We start from the raw sequence: 16946 nt of genomic DNA, 5'->3' as shown, positions 1-16946 counted from the left end.
AGTTCACGATTAATCACTGAGAGAGATGTTTGATAGAGCGAGCTCCTAGTGATGCACGATGCTCACGCGTCACAGGTGTGAGAAACACTGAAATTTACTTCGTGCATAAAAAATATTTAATCCAAAGTCGGCCACGGAAAAACTTTTTTCAAGGCACGCTGATTAATATGAGGGAAGCTAGGATTTGGTGTGTATGACCTGAAAAGCTCTAAATTAGAAGAAACAGTAGAAGGACTTTACAAGGCATTTGTAAGTGACAGAAGTTCTTAAAACATGGGAAAACTAGCCTTTCTTAACATCAACCTTTGTCTCCACTTAAAAAAAAGTATTTATAGATTTTATTTTCCTATGAAATCTTTTTTTCTCATCCTTACAGCAGCCATAGTTGCTGGCATCCTTCTGAGCCGCTCATGGATATTCTCAAGGCCCTTTGCAAGACACACGACAAAGAAGCATAGGGGCCAGAGGTATAAACAAATAGACACAAAAGAGCGTAGATTAGGGAAGCCACATTTGAGAGCGTAAGCACAGTGGTGCATCGTAACCTGAAGGTTTCCTGGAAAGCTCTGCTGCTCACACATTCTCCTCCCTACCTGCTGGCTGCCTGCTTGACATGGACCTCATCTGTACTTCAAAAGTTCCTTTTCTAGCCGTGAAGAATTTTTTAAAATACCAAGTCCACCTGAAAAGGTGTGATGATCAGTTCACGCTCAGTGGGGAGCAGGACCGGTAGAAGTGAGCTAGGACACCTGCCACCCTGCCCACCCGAAGGAGGCAGCCACGCCCGGCAGGGGCTTTGCTAAAACCGGAGAGGGGCCCTTGTTTCTCAGTTTCTCTCCTGTTTCCAGTAATGCACAGTGTTCAGTTTTTTTTCTTTTTTAAAAAAATCTTTCTTCTGTAAGTCTCTTGAATTTCATCTCTAAATGACTTCCATGTAGTATTGCATAATATGACCAGTGGGCTGTAAGAACCATGAAATGTTTACTCTGAAAACACATTTGAATTAAGTGATTATCGCTTCTGTTCCCTTGGGAATCTTAGCATCTCCAGGCTCCAGCACCTACTGAGCTGTTACGATGCCAGTGAACCCGTGTTTCTGGGAGAGCGTTACGGCTACGGCCTGGGCACCGGCGGCTACAGCTACGTCACAGGAGGAGGAGGGTAACTATGGCTTTCTGCAGATACGCACAACGTTACACTTCCGTTTCCAGGATGCAGAGATGGGTCTGTGGCCGTGGGATCTACGCTGATACGCAGGTGCTCTGTCAGTGGGAGCTGCTACTATAATAGGAAAGTGAACATTAACAAGAACCCACAGTGAAGAATATTTTACTCCTTGAAGAGACAGTATATAAATGTATGTCAGGGAACTTGGTAGAAATGTCCCTTTAGTCGTGAGTGCTTCTAGGCAGCCAGTTAGTTTTGATAGTCTAAATGCAAAAAATTTTGGATATAGATTTTAATTTCAGAAAGTAAGTCATTAGACTTTTTAATTACCCGGTGCTTATAAATCACATTTGGGAAAAGAATGGTATAGAAGTTTAGACTTAAGCAATTAAGTGATATTTGTGTGGGATTTATAGGGTTTAAATAACAGTTAAAAATCAGTGCTTTTAAATAAGCATCTGCCTAATCTCTTATGGGGAAAGATTTTTGATTTGATTTATGTAAGTAAATCAATTGAGCAGTTAGTCTGTTCTATTATTTCTATAGTCTTTGCTGTTGGGGTATTTAGGGAGAATATTGTTATCCACTATAGTAATTTAAATTTATTCAGCAGGTTTTTGTTGAATGTCCAGTATGTGCTGGGCACCATTCTAGGCACTGGATTATAGACTTCTGAAGGCTAGGACTTCATATTCTTACTCTGGGATCTCCTAGATGAGAACCATTCCTGCTGCAGGACTACTACTGCAGAGTCATATTCCAGGTGTCCTGGTTTGCTCTGGCCCATTCAGTGGTGACTGCAACATGGTTATGGAGGTGGCCCTTTCCTAGTGATGACCAGGCCTGGGCAGGAGTACTGGTCTTTGTTGATCCATTGCTAATGTTGATCCTCCATTAGTCATAGGAGACAGAGGTCTACAGAGGCCTTTGAGAAGACACTAAAGTGTAAAGCCAAGGCGTATTGAGCTCATCCTCATTAAAAAAAAGGTTCCAGCTCTTTGCAGGCTTATGGTGATGCATTAGTTTCCTGGGTGAGGTGCTGGTGCCCATTAAGCCAGAGCTTCCCCCTTTTGTAAAGGGCCCTGTTCTTGGTACCAGGGGTTATGTATTTTGTAGCAGGAAGGTGTTAATACTTCGAACCCGGAAGGAAAAACCACAGCCTTCTGGTCTCCCTGCCCTTCGTCCTCCTCCGCTCCGTGCTGTCGTCCGTGCTGCAGTCACACAGACTCCCTGAAAGCACCTGGTCCTCTCGCTCCCCTGCTCAGGGGCCTGCGCTGCCTTCCCATTGATTGTAGTGCGAACTCTTTCCTACTCTTGTCATCTGACTAGGAGATAATCGTTCAGATTTCAACCAGAGTCTCGTTGATCTGGATCAGGCCTCAATTTTAACCACCTCTTGTTGGCCTAATTCCCAGCCTCCCGGGTGCTCCTGAGGCCATGGAGCTAAAGCCTCTAGCGGGTCTTTCCTTCCGCCTTCCCGCCCCCAGACCCACTTTGCCCGCTTGCCGCTCCCCCGGGAAGGGCTCCTCCCTGGAAGCACCCAGGCTTCACGTCATCCATCTCTTCAACAGTTCCATAGGTTAATGTGAGTTTTATTTTATTTGGATTTTTCTTTGCGTTACCAGGGGAGTGAAAGTCTTTCACATCCTTTTATAACCTCTCGTTGCCGTTAGAATATAAGTCCAAATTCCTCACTGAGGCTTACCAGGCCTCTTGTGATCTTGGCAGATGCTGTTTTACCTTCTTAGCCTCATTTATCTGCATCCTCATCTTAAAAGAATTTGTGCTGAACCTGTTTCAGTTCCTGAGAGGCACTATTTTTTTAACTCCTCCGCTCAGATATGGCGTCTGCTGGTCTGTACACAGCACTGCCCCTCACCCCAGCCTTCTGCCTGTCACCTGGCCCGTCCTCCTCCTGCGTTTGGACTTGACAGCGCTATCAGCTACTTATTCCTGGAGGCTTCAGCCTAGTCCAGCCCCTGAAATCCGGGTTTGATGCCTTTCTAATATACTTTCATAGCATGTTATACAAACCATTATCATTTAACTGCCTATTTACTTTTCTCTTTTCCACCCAGATTATGAATTATTTGAAGGCAGCACCTGAGTCTCATTTCCCATTCCATTCCCCCTTCCTAGCATGGGGACTCATTTTTTACAGGATACAAAGGATAAATGAATAAATAGATGCATGAACACTGGTACTAATCTTTACATAACTATAACATTGACCAGTGTAATATTCTGTTCTTAGTAGCACTTTACAAAGATGCAGAAACATTCTTCATGAGATTGTCTTATATCTACCATTGATAAAAGCTGCAGACATAATAGTTTCTCTAATATTACAAGAGACTTTTCTGGTGATCTAGCTTAAGAATCAGCTTTTTTTTTTATCAGCAAGTCAGGATCAACTAATGGATGGTAAAACCAATTAATGGATCATACCATCATTTAAAAATAATGAAATACAGAATGGAATAGAATAACAGATATATCATGTACATCACATGTAGTAAGAGTATTATTGTTATGTGATATTTTTCCAGTTTTTATACACATACACACAAAACATAATTGGTTGCATATGAACTGTGTTTCTTGTTTTCTCACTGTGTTATAGTCAAATAAGTTTTTGAAAACCATTGCCTTAAATCACCCCTCTTAAGCCCCACTTATCAGAGCTAACCCAGGAGTGTGGACTCCAGGAATTTATGTGTAGGTACTCTGTATTGTTTGGAAAACGAGACCTTTGTACTATTTGAATCCAAGTGTCCGTTTTCCGCTTTGTTGCTTGCTTCTTGAAAGTTTGGGTATTTGGAGGCAACTAGTTCAATAACTATTTTCTTTTTTGAAAATACTTCCTTACATACATTTGGGTAGGAAGCTGTGGTCAGGATGAAGAGGCCCTGGCAGTGTTGCCCAAAGAGACAGCCGTGACCTGTGTTCATCTGCTAGGAGTCCGGGGGGCAGGCCCGTTTCTGACGATGCAGTTTATCTTCTGTACGTGGTGTGTGTGTGTGTGTGTGTGTGTGTGTTGCTACGCTGCATGGCTATTCTTGATTTGCAGGTGTTCCCTTGGGCAGATCCCTGCCTCTCATTTCAGTTTTTCTTATTTTTAAAATTAGTATATTGTATATTAAAGGAAGTCATATTATTAGTCGTACAGCCTTTCAACATCTGTTTTTTATTAACATTCTTTTAATTTATTTTTTAAACATCTTTATTGAAGTATAATTGCTTTACAATGGTGTGTTAGTTTCTGCTTCATAACAAAGTGAATCAGTTATACATATACATATGTTCCCATATCTCTTCCCTCTTGCATCTCCCTCCCTCCCACCCTCCCTATCCCACCCCTCTAGGTGGTCACAAAGCACCGAGCTGATCTCCCTGTGCTATGCGGCTGCTTCCTACTAGCTATCTATTTTACATTTGGTAGTGTATATATGTCTATGCCACTCTCTCACCCTGTCACATCTTACCCCTCCCCCTCCCCATATCCTCAAGTCCATTCTCTAGGAGGTCTGTGTCTTTAGTCCCGTCTTGCCACTAGGTTCTTCATGACCTTTATTTTCCCTTAGATTCCATATATATGTGTTAGCATACTGTATTTGTTTTTCTCTTTCTGACTTACTTCACTCTGTATGACAGACTCTAATTTTATTTTTTAATTGATGTATAGTTGATTTACAGTGTTGTGCTAATTTCTGCTGTACAGCAAAGTGACTCAGCTATACACATATATACATTCTTGTTTTATATTCGTTTCCATTATGGTTTATCCCAGGAGACTGGATATAGTTCCTGTGCTATACAGGAGGACCTTGTTGTTTAGCCATTCTAAATGTAATAGTTTGCATCTGCTAATCCCAAACTCCCACTCCATCCCTCTCCCGCCCCCCGCCCCCTTGGCAAACACAAGTCTGTTCTCTATGTCTGTTTCTGTTCTGTAGATAGGTTCATTTGTTCCATATTTTAGATTCCATATATAAGTGATATCATACGGTATTTTTCTTCTTCTGACTTCACTTAGTATGATAACCTCTAGTTGCATTCATGTTGCTACAAATGGCATTATTTTGTTTTTTTTATGGCTGAGTAGTATTCCATTGTATATATGTACCACATCTTCTTTATGCATTCATCTGTCGATGGACATTTTAGTTGTTTCCATGTCTTGGCTATTGTGAATAGTGCTGCTATGAACATAGGGGTGCATGCATCTTTTTGAATTATAGTTTTGTCTGGGTATATGCCCAGGAGTGGGACTGCTGGGTCATATGGTAACTCTATTTTTAGGTTTCTGAGGAACCTCCATACTGTTTTCCATAGTGGCTACAACAACTTACATTCACACCAACATTGTAAGAGGGTTCCCTTTTCTCCACACCCTCTCCAGCATTTGTTATTTGTAGACTTTTTAATGATGGCCATTCTGACCGGTGTGAGGTGGTACCTCATTGTAAATTTTTTTTTTTTTTTAAATGAATCAACAGTTTAAATTTTACTTATTTATTTATTTTTGGCTGTGTTGGGTCTTCGTTTCTGTGCGAGGGCTTTCTCTAGTTGCGGCAAGTGGGGGCCACTCTTCATCGTGGTGCACTGGGCTCTCACTGTTGCAGCCTCTCTTGTTGCAGAGCACGGGCTCCAGACGTGCAGGCTCAGTAGTTGTGGCTCACGGGCCCAGTTGCTCCGTGGCATGTGGGATCTTCCCAGACCAGGGCTGGAACCCGTGTCCCCTGCATTGGCAGGCGGATTCTCAACCACTGCGCCACCAGGGAAGCCCCTCATTGTAGTTTTGATTTGCATTTCTCTAATAATTAGTGATGTTGAGCATCTTCTCCTGTGCCTACTGGCCATCTGTATCTTCTTTGGAGAAATGTCTATTAAGGTCTTCTGCCCATTTTTCGATTGGGTTGTTTTTTTGTTGTTGAGTTGTGTGAGCTGTTTGTATATTTTGGAGATTAAGCCCTTGTTGGTTACGTCATTTGCAAATATTTTCTCCCATTTTGTAGGTTGTCTTTTCATTTTTTTTTTAATAGTTTCCTTTGTTGTGCAAAAGCTTGTAAGTTTGATTAGGTCTCATTTGTTTATTTTTGCTTTTATTTCTATTGCCTTTGGAGACTGACCTAAGAAAACACTGGTGCAATTTATGTCAGAGAATATTTTGCCTGTGTTTTCTTCTAGGAGTTTTATGGTGTCATGTCTTATGTTTTAAGTCTTTAAGCCATTTTGAGGTTTGTGTTTTTTTTGTGCATGGTGTGAGGGTGTGTTCTAATAACTTCATTGATTTACATGCAGCTGTCCAACTTTCCCAGCACCACTTGCTGAAGAGACTGGGAAACACATTTTCATATGTTTTTCCCATTTTATATTCTTGTCTCCTTTGTTGAAGATTAATTGACTGTAGGTGTGTGGGTTTATTTCTGGGCTCTCTATTCTGTTCCATTGATCCGTATGTCTGTTTTTGTACCAATACCACACTGTTTTGATTACTGTAGCTTTGTAGTACTGTCTGAAGCCTGGGAGAGTTATACCTCCTGGTTTGTTTTTTTCCCCCCTCAGGATTGCTTTGGCAATTCTGGTTTTTTTCTTTTTCTTTTTTTCTTTTTTTTGGTTTTATGTAAATTTTTGGATTATTTGTTCTAGTTCTGTGAAAAATGTCATGGGTAATTTGATAGGGATTGCATTAAATCTGTTGATTGCTTTGGGTAGTATTGCCATTTTAACAGTATTCTTCCAATCCAAGAGCATGGGATATCTTTCCATTTCTTTGAATCCTCTTTAATTTCCTTTATTAATGTTTTATAATTCTCAGCATATGTCTTTCACCTTCTTGGTCAGGTTTATTCCCAGGTATTTTATTTTTTTGGTGTGATTTTAAAAGGTATTGGTTTTTTTTTTTACATTCCCTTCCTGATATTTCATTGTGAGTGTAAAGAAATGCAACCAATTTCTGAATGTTAATCTTGTATCCTGCTACTTTGCTGAATTCATTTATTAGATCTACCTGTATTTGTGTGGAGTCCTTAGGGTTTTCTATATATGGTATCATGTCCTTTGCATATAGTGACAATTTTACCTCTTCCCTTCCAATTTGGATACCTTTTATTTTTGTTGTCTGATAGCTGTGGCTGGGACTTCCAATACTATGTTGAATAGAAGTGGTGAGAGTGGACATCCTTGTCTTGTTCCAGATATTAGCAGGAAGGCTTTCAGCTTTTCACTGTTGAGTATTATATTGGCTGTGAGTTTGTCATAAATGGCTTTTATTATGTTGAGATATGTTCCCTTTATACCCACTTTGGTAAGAGCTTTTATCATGAATGGATGTTGAATTTTGTCAAATGCTTTTTCTGCATCTAGTGAGATGATCATGTGGTTTTTTACTTTTCTTTTGTTTATGTGGTGTATTACATTGATTAATTTGCATATGTTGAACCATCCTTGTGAACTTGGGATGAATCCCACTTGGTCATGGTGTATGATCTTTTTTATGTGTTGTTGGATTCAGTTTGCTAACATTTTGTTGAGAATTTTTGCATCTATGTTCATCAAAGATACTGGCCTGTAATTTTCTTTTCTGGTGGTGTCTGCCTGGTTTTGGTATCAGGGTGATGGTGGCTTCATAGAATGTCTTTGGGAGTGTTCTCACCTCTGCAGTCTTTTGGAAGAATTTGAGAGGGATCAGTATAAGTTATTTGCATGTTTGGTAGAATTTGCCCGTGACGCTATCTTGTCCTGGACTTTTGTTTGTAGGGAGTTTTTTTAATTTTTTATTTATTTATTTAATTTTTTTTTTGGTAGAGGAATTTCCTGAATACAGCTTTTTTAAAAAATTAATTAATTTATTTATTTTTGGCTGTGTTGGGTCTTCGTTTCTGTGCGAGGGCTTTCTCTAGTTGCGGCAAGCGGGGGCCACTCTTCATCGTGGTGCACGGGCCTCTCACTATCGTAGCCTCTCTTATTGCAGAGCACAGGCTCCAGACACACAGGCTCAGTAGTTGTGGCTCACGTGCCCAGTTGCTCCGCGGCATGTGGGATCTTCCCAGACCAGGGCTCGAACCCATGTCCCCTGCATTAGCAGGCAGATTCTCAACCACTGTGCCACCAGGGAAGCCCTATTTTTTATTTTTTTATTACAGATTCTATTTCACTTTTAGTGATTGGTCTGTTCAAATTATCTATTTCTTCTTGATTCAGTTTTGGTGGGCTGTATGTTTCTAGAAAGTTGTCCATTTTTTCTAGGTTGTCAAATTTGTTGGCATATAATTGTTCATAGTATTCCCTTATGGTTTTTTGTATTTCTGTGGTATCAGTTGAGATTTCTCCTTTTTCATTTCTTTTTATTTAGTTTCTGTCTCTTTTCTTCTTGGTGAGCCTGACCAGAGGTTTGTCAATTTTGTTTATCCTTTCAAAGAACCAGCTCTTGGTTTTATTGATCATCATCTTTTTAATATTTAAAAGTTGGCAGAACAGACATACTATGCTGTAACTGGTAATTTTCCTTTTGTGGGGGGGTGGGTAGAGCACGCCAAAATGAAAGGCTTTCCTTTTCTTTTTCACTCTACTGGATGCTGGCAGAAGAGAAGCATTTTTATTCAAATAGGGTTTAAGAGGACGAGATGCGTGCTGTGATTGGGACAATTAGTTACCTATGAAACTTTCCTTGACAGGACATCAGGCAGACACTTTAAGGGAAATGTCTGTTTATGGTGAACACATATCCCCTCACACAGGCTCTTTCCTGGGATTGGTCAGTAGAGCAGGAATTTGGCTCAGCACGTAGGTGTGAGGCCCTGAGTCACTGATGGACACTAGATTTTTAAGAGAGAGGCAGTTTACGGTGAGTTTTCAAACTTGCAGTTTTCCCTGTTGTATAGGTCATAAGCACTTTTTTCGTCTTGTACGGTCATATTTCCTCGTACCACCTTAAATAAAGAGCTTCTTTTTCCTCCTGTTTGGTCATATTTCATCCAGTCTTCTGACATCTCAGCACGGGCAGGGAGTGTCTTCCGTGCCGCTGCATCACCAGCCGTGGTCACTGGTGTTAGTTATATGGCACTGAACTGAGCCCAGCTGAGCAGGAATCGACATGTTTGCGTCAGGGATCGTGCTCAAGTGCTCTGCCCTCTTTCCTTCCCGACTAGACTGATTCATAGAACTCTCCCTCCCTGGGGAAGAGCTTTGCAAAGGCAGCTTTGTTCTCACTTGTTGGATCATTAGACTTTTACGAAGGGCATACTGTATGTGAGACCCTGTATTTGGCTATGGGAATATATGGATAAATTTTAGATAGTTTTGCCTTCAAGAAAGTTGTTGCTTATTGGGAATGAACTTGTGAACCATATCAGCCCTATCAGCTATCGGGTTATTCATGATATGAGAAGATCCATTACTACTCTAGGACCAGAAGGGAAAGCAGAAACCAATCTATATTTTTTAAAAGAGGAGAATTTATTGCAGGAACTTGGTACAAACGTATTGGAAAGGGCCAGAGGAATAAGAGGGAGCAAGTGGCTTTACCCAGAGCTCAGTAACTATAGGAAGCGCTGTTGCCTCTGAAGCTGAAGGAGCAAAGGGTGCTGGTTTCTGGGGCCGCTGCTACTGTCGGGTTAACAGCACTGCCTCTGGGGCAGACCTGGGATGGGCTCCAGGTCACTGCTGCTTTGGGACCATCACCGATGCTCTGCCATCCCATGCCGGCTGTGCTGGAGCCTGTGGCTACCCACCCCCCATCACCTGCCTCTGCCACAGAGACCACCAGAGCCAGAAGCAGATGGCCTCCCCCAGTACTGGGCCCCTTGTCGTCAGGACGAAGCCAGGACCCATCTGGCCAGAGAGTCTGGAAAATAGAGTTTCTAGCCTTCTGCAGTGCTGAGGAGAGCACAGAAAGGTGGGGATGGCTGTGAGTTCCACCAGAAAGTACCCAACGTATCTGGTCAAGCAGCGTCTTAGCACTATTTGAGACAAATCAATCTCTTTCTCCCTCTGTCTCTCTTTTTTCCCCTCTTTCTCGAAATTACCTTAAGGAAGCTTCTGTGTTCTGGAATCACTTGGACCATGCATGGTTTTTTTCAATTAGATTTGATCTCATTGTCAGTCATCACCTGTATAGCTGAGGTACCTAGTATTTCTGGGCCCATCTACCTGCTGGGAATGTTGGCGGATTTTGTTACTGATCTCATCGAGAGTGTGTAAACTTAAGAACTATTCTAATTTTCCAGTGACATACTAGAAAAAGAACACTGCCAAGTGTTAATGTATAGGATATACATAAAGAAATAAAATTGCCTATTAGATAGGCAAACATATTAAAAGTGCTTTTCCTTTCATAGAAACACAGAAACATTTTCCTCAGAATAACAAATATAAAACACTGCTGATGTCAACATCTTTATCAGAAATGTGGCTCTGAACTCCGTTTCCTTATTCAGATTACCGGTTGTGAGGAGCTAACCGCCTTCTCTGTCTGCTCTGGCTTCCCCCAGGATGGTCTTCAGCAGAGAGGCAATCAGGAGACTTCTCGCCAGCAAGTGTCGCTGCTACAGCAATGACGCTCCTGATGATATGGTCCTGGGGATGTGCTTTAGTGGGTTAGGAATCCCTGTGACACACAGCCCTCTCTTCCATCAGGTGAGAAAAATGTTTTTATTCCTACCTCAGAGGGAGAGAGGGGGGTTTTCTTCTCACTTGAAGGTACTACTATTTTCCCTTCACCTATTCTTCTGGAAACGGTCTTAAGAGCTGTGTGGACAGGCTCCAGGGGGAAATCCTTAACAGACCTCTTTGTCCAGAGGGTTGATGCTGTACCAGGTACAGCATGAAGATGGAACGCAGAAACATCTAGAAAATGAAATGGTGTTTGACCAGCATCCTTGCATGTAGGCTCAGGTAAAAGCTGTTCTTTTTTTTTTCTTTGAGTTAAAAAAAAATTGATGGTATTTAAAAATTATCAGATGCTATTTAAAAATATACAGGACTGACCTAATGTTGTTCCGCTAGCCACCAACTGTTTGCAGTTCTACACTGTCCTCAGTCCTTACACTGTCTATTGGGCTTTCTCCCCTTTGGTTGCTATTAAACTGACAAGCTAAACTTAATTAAGTTTCAGTATAACATCTCAATAAGCATATAGTCTGGGGGTTATAGAAGAGATGAGATGATGTTTACCAGGGGTGGCTGGTGCTAATAGTTTCACCATCCTGCAGTGTGGGGTAAGAAGGGAATCCTTTTGCAATCTTTTTAGTAGCTTCTTTTTTGAAGAATTGGGTTAGTGAATATTCTGATCAGTGACTATTCTGATATTGTAATAATAATAGCAGATATATTTGCACTAAAAATAACCATAGCCCACATTCACTTAATGCTCTCCTTTAAGAAATCCAAAGCTTTTTGAAAATTGAATGCATAGGTATTTTAAGTGCCCTCCCTTACATTGAAAATATAGTCTTCATACTTTATTTAGTAACCAGTAGCAAACACTATTATAGCCATATAGAGAATTGGGCATGACAGAAATAGCACTATAGGAGATCACTTGAACAAGGCCGAGAAAGTGCTTGCATTACCAAGAAAGGCAGAATCCATTTCTGCGTTTTTGAGGACTGCAAGGAAAGATAAAGATATAATAAGAAATGTATGAGAAACCTCCCTCCTGGTACTAGTCTGAAGGTACTTTGCCATCTTTTAAAACCTTGAGCCTATGTGTGGTGTTATAGGACTTAGAAAAGCAAGTTATTCTCTCTTACCCTCTCTCTCACTCTATCTCATAATGTTTCACTCACAGAAAGGAAGGGTAATTACAACTGTTGGTGTATAAGGGAAATAATTTATCACTGTTACTATCATAGTCCTAGGTTTTTATTTATTATTTATTTATTTATTTTATGGCTGCGTTGGGTCTTCGTTGCTGCGCACGGGCTTTCTCTAGTTGCGGCGAGCAGGGGCTACTCTTCATTGCGGTGTGCGGGCTTCTCATTGCAGTGGCTTTTCTTGTTGAGGAGCACGGGCTCTAGGCCTGTGGGCTTCAGCAGTTGTGGCGCATGGGCTTAGTTGCTCTGCGGCATGTTGGATCTTTCCGGGCCAGGGCTCGAACCCGTGTCCCCTGTGTTGGCAGGCGGATTCTTAACCACTGCACCACCAGGGAAGACCAGGTCTTAGGTTTTTATAGCAGCCTTTTTCACTTAGGGAAGAATACATTACTAAATGAAATGATTGATAAGGATTATTTTCCTTCTTTCTTTTCTCCTTATGTAAAAGTCCTTTGAAGATAATTTAAAAATTTTTTTTAAATTGTTGTTTCCCATACTTTAAAACTCTTGATTTCTCTAATTCACATAATAAATTTTAAACCTTTCCAAAGTCATAAAGTATGCTCAAAATGTATCCTCCCCAACAGACACTGCTTTATCTTCTAATTCTTAAGCCTCTTTTAAGAGAGTTTGCTCTGATTTGGACATTACTTTCCATTTGTAATGTTTGAACACTGGTCCAAACAGTGTATTTGTTCATATTGAGAAAGAGATAAAATCTAGGATTCCTGGTAAGTTAGAGCAGGCATTTGGAAACAAGCTCAGATACAAAGTTGCCTGGGCCACATTTCTTCTCCCTTTAGTCAGGGAACGTTATTGTGAGATCACAGGTTCAGAAGGAAGGCTCAAGGAATGTCTAGTATATCCCTCTGTTAAAAACAAAGTATCTAGAGCATGTGGTTTTCTGCTCTTCCAAAATTATATGCTACTAATGGGTATGGCAGTGTGCAGTGGTCAGTGAATCTTCTGCACAAAATTGTCAAAATAACTATTTCAGGAATCTGGAAGTCAACCAAAAAGCACTGAGAAGCATTAATTTCTTAAAAACTACTGTAGTTCTGGGTAAGAGCAACAGAGTCTGAGGCCTTTCTGCCTGAAAACCCCCCACCCTACCTGCCTTCCATCCCAGCTTGGTTGGAGAGAGCAGCAGTAGTTTCACCAGTATGGGCCTGGCTGGAAAAAAACAACAGGTTTGCTGTCAGAGGGGGTGGACTTGATTTGTGGGAGAGATGAAAACCCACAGGTATGTCAGCTAAAATTGTCAAATTTGGGTAGGAGACAAACAAGAAAAACCTGCATCTTCACTGGCCTGAGGTTGTAGTCTCAGTTACGGTGAAGGGATTATTGGTCAGAAGTTTAATACCTAATACCCTGGAAATAAGAGAGCATAGTAGGGCTAGAGAAGCTGGCCACAACTCTCTGGCCCACTGGGAAACTACGTGCATGCACATGGGACAGTGGATGAAAGTAATTACAAGCCAAGGCATGTTTGAAAACCCACTGAAGCTTTGAATGTCCTTTCCAATCCACACACAGATTGAAGCTTTATGGGCTTGAGACGTTTGAGCTCAATCTCTGCCTATGTTACAAACTAACTACTAAGTTATTCAGGCACAGGAGTGACTTCTAGAAAGTCATCCTAAAGAATAAAAATAAGAACTAAAACTTGAGAAACTAGCAGCCACACACTCTAGGGAGAAAGATTACACAGTGTAAGTTCAGGCAAATTAGTTTTTAAAAAAGAGTAGTAAACAGATTTGTGAGTCGCTATAATACATTCTTTAAAAATAACCAGTTTCCAATCAATTACTGTGAAACATGCAAAGAAACACTGAACTCAGGGAAAAAATGTAGTCAATGGAAATGGACTCTGATCAACAGAAACGGACTCTGAATGGGACCAGATGTTGGGTTTGACAGATAGACAAAGAGTTCAAAGCAGCTAATAAAAAAAAAAAAAAACTGTATTCACAGAATTAAAGGAAACTGAAGTCAAAGGAAAATATGATTACATTAACTTAACAAATGGCAAGTCTTAATAGAAAAATAATAGAAACTATGATAAAGAACCAAATGAAAATTCTATAGTTGTAAAACCCAATAAAAGAAATGAGAAATTAACTAAATGGACATAACAGTAGATTTGAGATGGCAAAAGAAACAATCAGTAAATTTGAAGGCCGATCAATAGAAATTACCTAATCCAAAGAACAGAAAAAAGACTGAAGAAAAATGAACACAGCCTCAAAGACAAGTGGTAAAACGAAGTGTACCAACATACATTTAATGGGGGTCCTTTTTAAAAAGAGAAGGGAGAAAGAATGGGACAAAAACAATTTTTTTGAATAAATACATTTTCTCAAAAATGTAATGAGAAACAATCTACTGATCTGAGAAACTCAACAAGCCCCAAGTAGGATAATCAGGAAAAGACTCACACATGAACACAAATCACTGAAAAACAATGACAAAGGGAAAATCTTAAAAGCAACAAAAACCTACTAAAAATGGAAATTAAAATGTTACTGGCTGATTTCTCATTAGAAATAAGAGGCCTGAAGGCATAAAGAAAAAAAGAAAGTTAACCAGAAATTCTATATCCAGTAAAACTATCCTTCCAAAATGGAAGTGGAATAAAGACATTCCCAGATAAACAAAAAGCGAGAGAATTCTTTGCTAACGGACCTTCCCTTAAAAAAACTAAAGAAAATTCTTTGGGCTGAAAGAAAATGGCACCACGTGGTACCTGGAATATATAGGAAGGAATTCAGTACACTGGGAAGACTATGTATATACATGTTTGTGTGTGTATATACACATGTGTGTATATAAGAGAGGAAAAAATGTGTCTGTGTATGAACAAAATATATGGATGTGTATATATACACATACAGATATTTTTCTCTTAATTTCTTTCACAAGATTGTTTAAAACAATATAACTCTATATTGCTGACTTTATAACATAGATAAATGCAATATATATGATGACAGTAGAACAAAGGCAGGGGAAAGAAGTGGAGCTTTATTGGGGCAAGGTTGATTTTGTTGGAGTTAAGTCAGTATTAACCCGCTAAGTTAAAGATACATGTTATCCCTAGAGAAACCTTTAAGAAAGTAACTTTTTTGATGTTTTAGCTATATTTTTAAAGAGACTTAAATGAACACTAAAAGATTTTAACAAAAAAGGGCAATAAAGGAGAAACAGATGGACAAAAAAATGTATTAAAAAAATTGCAGGGGCTTCCCTGGTGGCGCAGTGGTTGAGAATCTGCCTGCTAATGCAGGGGACACGGGTTCGAGCCCTGGTCTGGGAAGATCCCACATGCCACGGAGCAGCTGGGCCCGTGAGCCACAATTGCTGAGCCTGCGCGTCTGGAGCCTGTGCCCCGCGACGGGAGGGGCCGCGATAGAGAAAGGCCCGCGCACCGCGATGAAGAGCGGTCCCCGCACCGCGATGAAGAGTGGCCCCCGCTTGCCGCAACTGGAGAAAGCCCTCGCACGAACCAAAGACCCAACACAGCCAAAAATAAATAAATAAATAAATAAATAAATAAGAAAATCCTTAAAAAAAAAAAAAAAAAAAATTGCATAGGGCTTCCCTGGTGGCGCAGTGGTTGAGAATCTGCCTGCCAATGCAGGGGACACGGGTTCGAGCCCTGGTCTGGGAAGATCCCACATGCCGTGGAGCAACTGGGCCCATGAGCCACAACTGCTGAGCCTGCGCGTCTGGAGCCTGTGCCCTGCAACGGGAGGGGCCGTGATAGTGAGAGGCCCGCGCACCGCGATGAAGAGTGGCCCCCGCTTGCCGCGACTGGAGAAGGCCCTCGCACGAAACAAAGACCCAACACAGCTAAAAATAAATAAATAAATAAATAGAGTAGCTATTAAAAAAAAATGGCATATACACTACGGGAAAACTGTAGAGGTTGCTCAAAAAATTAAATATAGGACCATATGCTGCAGCAATACCACATCCTGGTATATAGCAAAAGGAAATAAAAACAAGGTATCAAAACAAAACAATGGCATATAAAATGGCTAATGAAAATACAGCTATATCAAGTATTACATTAAATATGAATGGACTAAATACCCCAAAGGGCAGAGGTTGTCAGACTGGATAAAAAGCATGATTTGTCTACATGTTGTCTATAAGAGTCAAGTATACTTTAGATTCATAGACACAAACAGGTTGAATATAAAAGGAAAAGATACACCATGCAAACAGTTGATCATAGAGAGGAATGTAAATTGGTGCAGCCACTATGGAGGACAATATGGAGGTTCCTTAAAAAACTAAAAATAGAGTTACCCATATGATCCTGCAATCTCACTCCTGGGCATATATCCAGAGAAAACCATGATTTGAAAAGATACATGCACCCCAATGTTCACTGCACCCGAATGTTCACTGCAGCACTATTTACAATAGCCAAGACAGGGAAGCAACCTAAATGTCCATCAACAGAGGAGTGGATAAAGAAGATGTGATATATATACACAGTGGAATATTACTCAGCTGCAGAAAAAAATGAAATAATGCCATTTGCAGCAATATGGATGGACCTAGAGATTATCATATTAAGTAAAGTAAGTCCAATAAAGACAAAAATCATATGACACTACTTGTATGTGGAATCTAAAAAAATGATATAAATGAACTTATTTACAAAACAGAAATAGACTCTCAGACATAGTTACCAAAAGAGATAGTGGGGGTTGGGGGATAAATTAGGAGTTTGGTGTTTATCTATTTTATATATAGTAGTGTGTATATGTAAACAACAAGGACCTATTGTATGTAGCTCAGGGAACTGTATTCAATATCTTGTAATAATCTCTAATGGAAAGAATATATATATATATTATAAAATCTGAATCACTTTGCTGTATACCTGAAACTAACACAACATTGTAAATTAACTATACTTCAATTTAAAAATAGTTCTAAAAATTTAAA

At 40.3% G+C, this 16946-nt stretch overlaps 1 protein-coding gene across 1 annotated transcript in view; it reads left to right on the top strand.

The window, feature by feature from the left end:
- B3GLCT (beta 3-glucosyltransferase) overlaps positions 1–16946 on the top strand; it is a 106748-nt gene that overhangs the window by 85809 nt on the left and 3993 nt on the right. The window contains exons 13-14 of the mRNA XM_057532715.1: positions 1042–1161; positions 10662–10806. Of these exons, the coding sequence (XP_057388698.1) occupies positions 1042–1161; positions 10662–10806 (265 nt within the window). The remainder of the gene's footprint in view (positions 1–1041; positions 1162–10661; positions 10807–16946) is intronic.

Source organism: Balaenoptera acutorostrata, chromosome 18, assembly GCF_949987535.1.
Source record: "Balaenoptera acutorostrata chromosome 18, mBalAcu1.1, whole genome shotgun sequence".
Classification (NCBI taxonomy): Eukaryota; Metazoa; Chordata; class Mammalia; order Artiodactyla; family Balaenopteridae; genus Balaenoptera; species Balaenoptera acutorostrata.
This window is presented reverse-complemented; position numbering and strand designations above follow the sequence as displayed.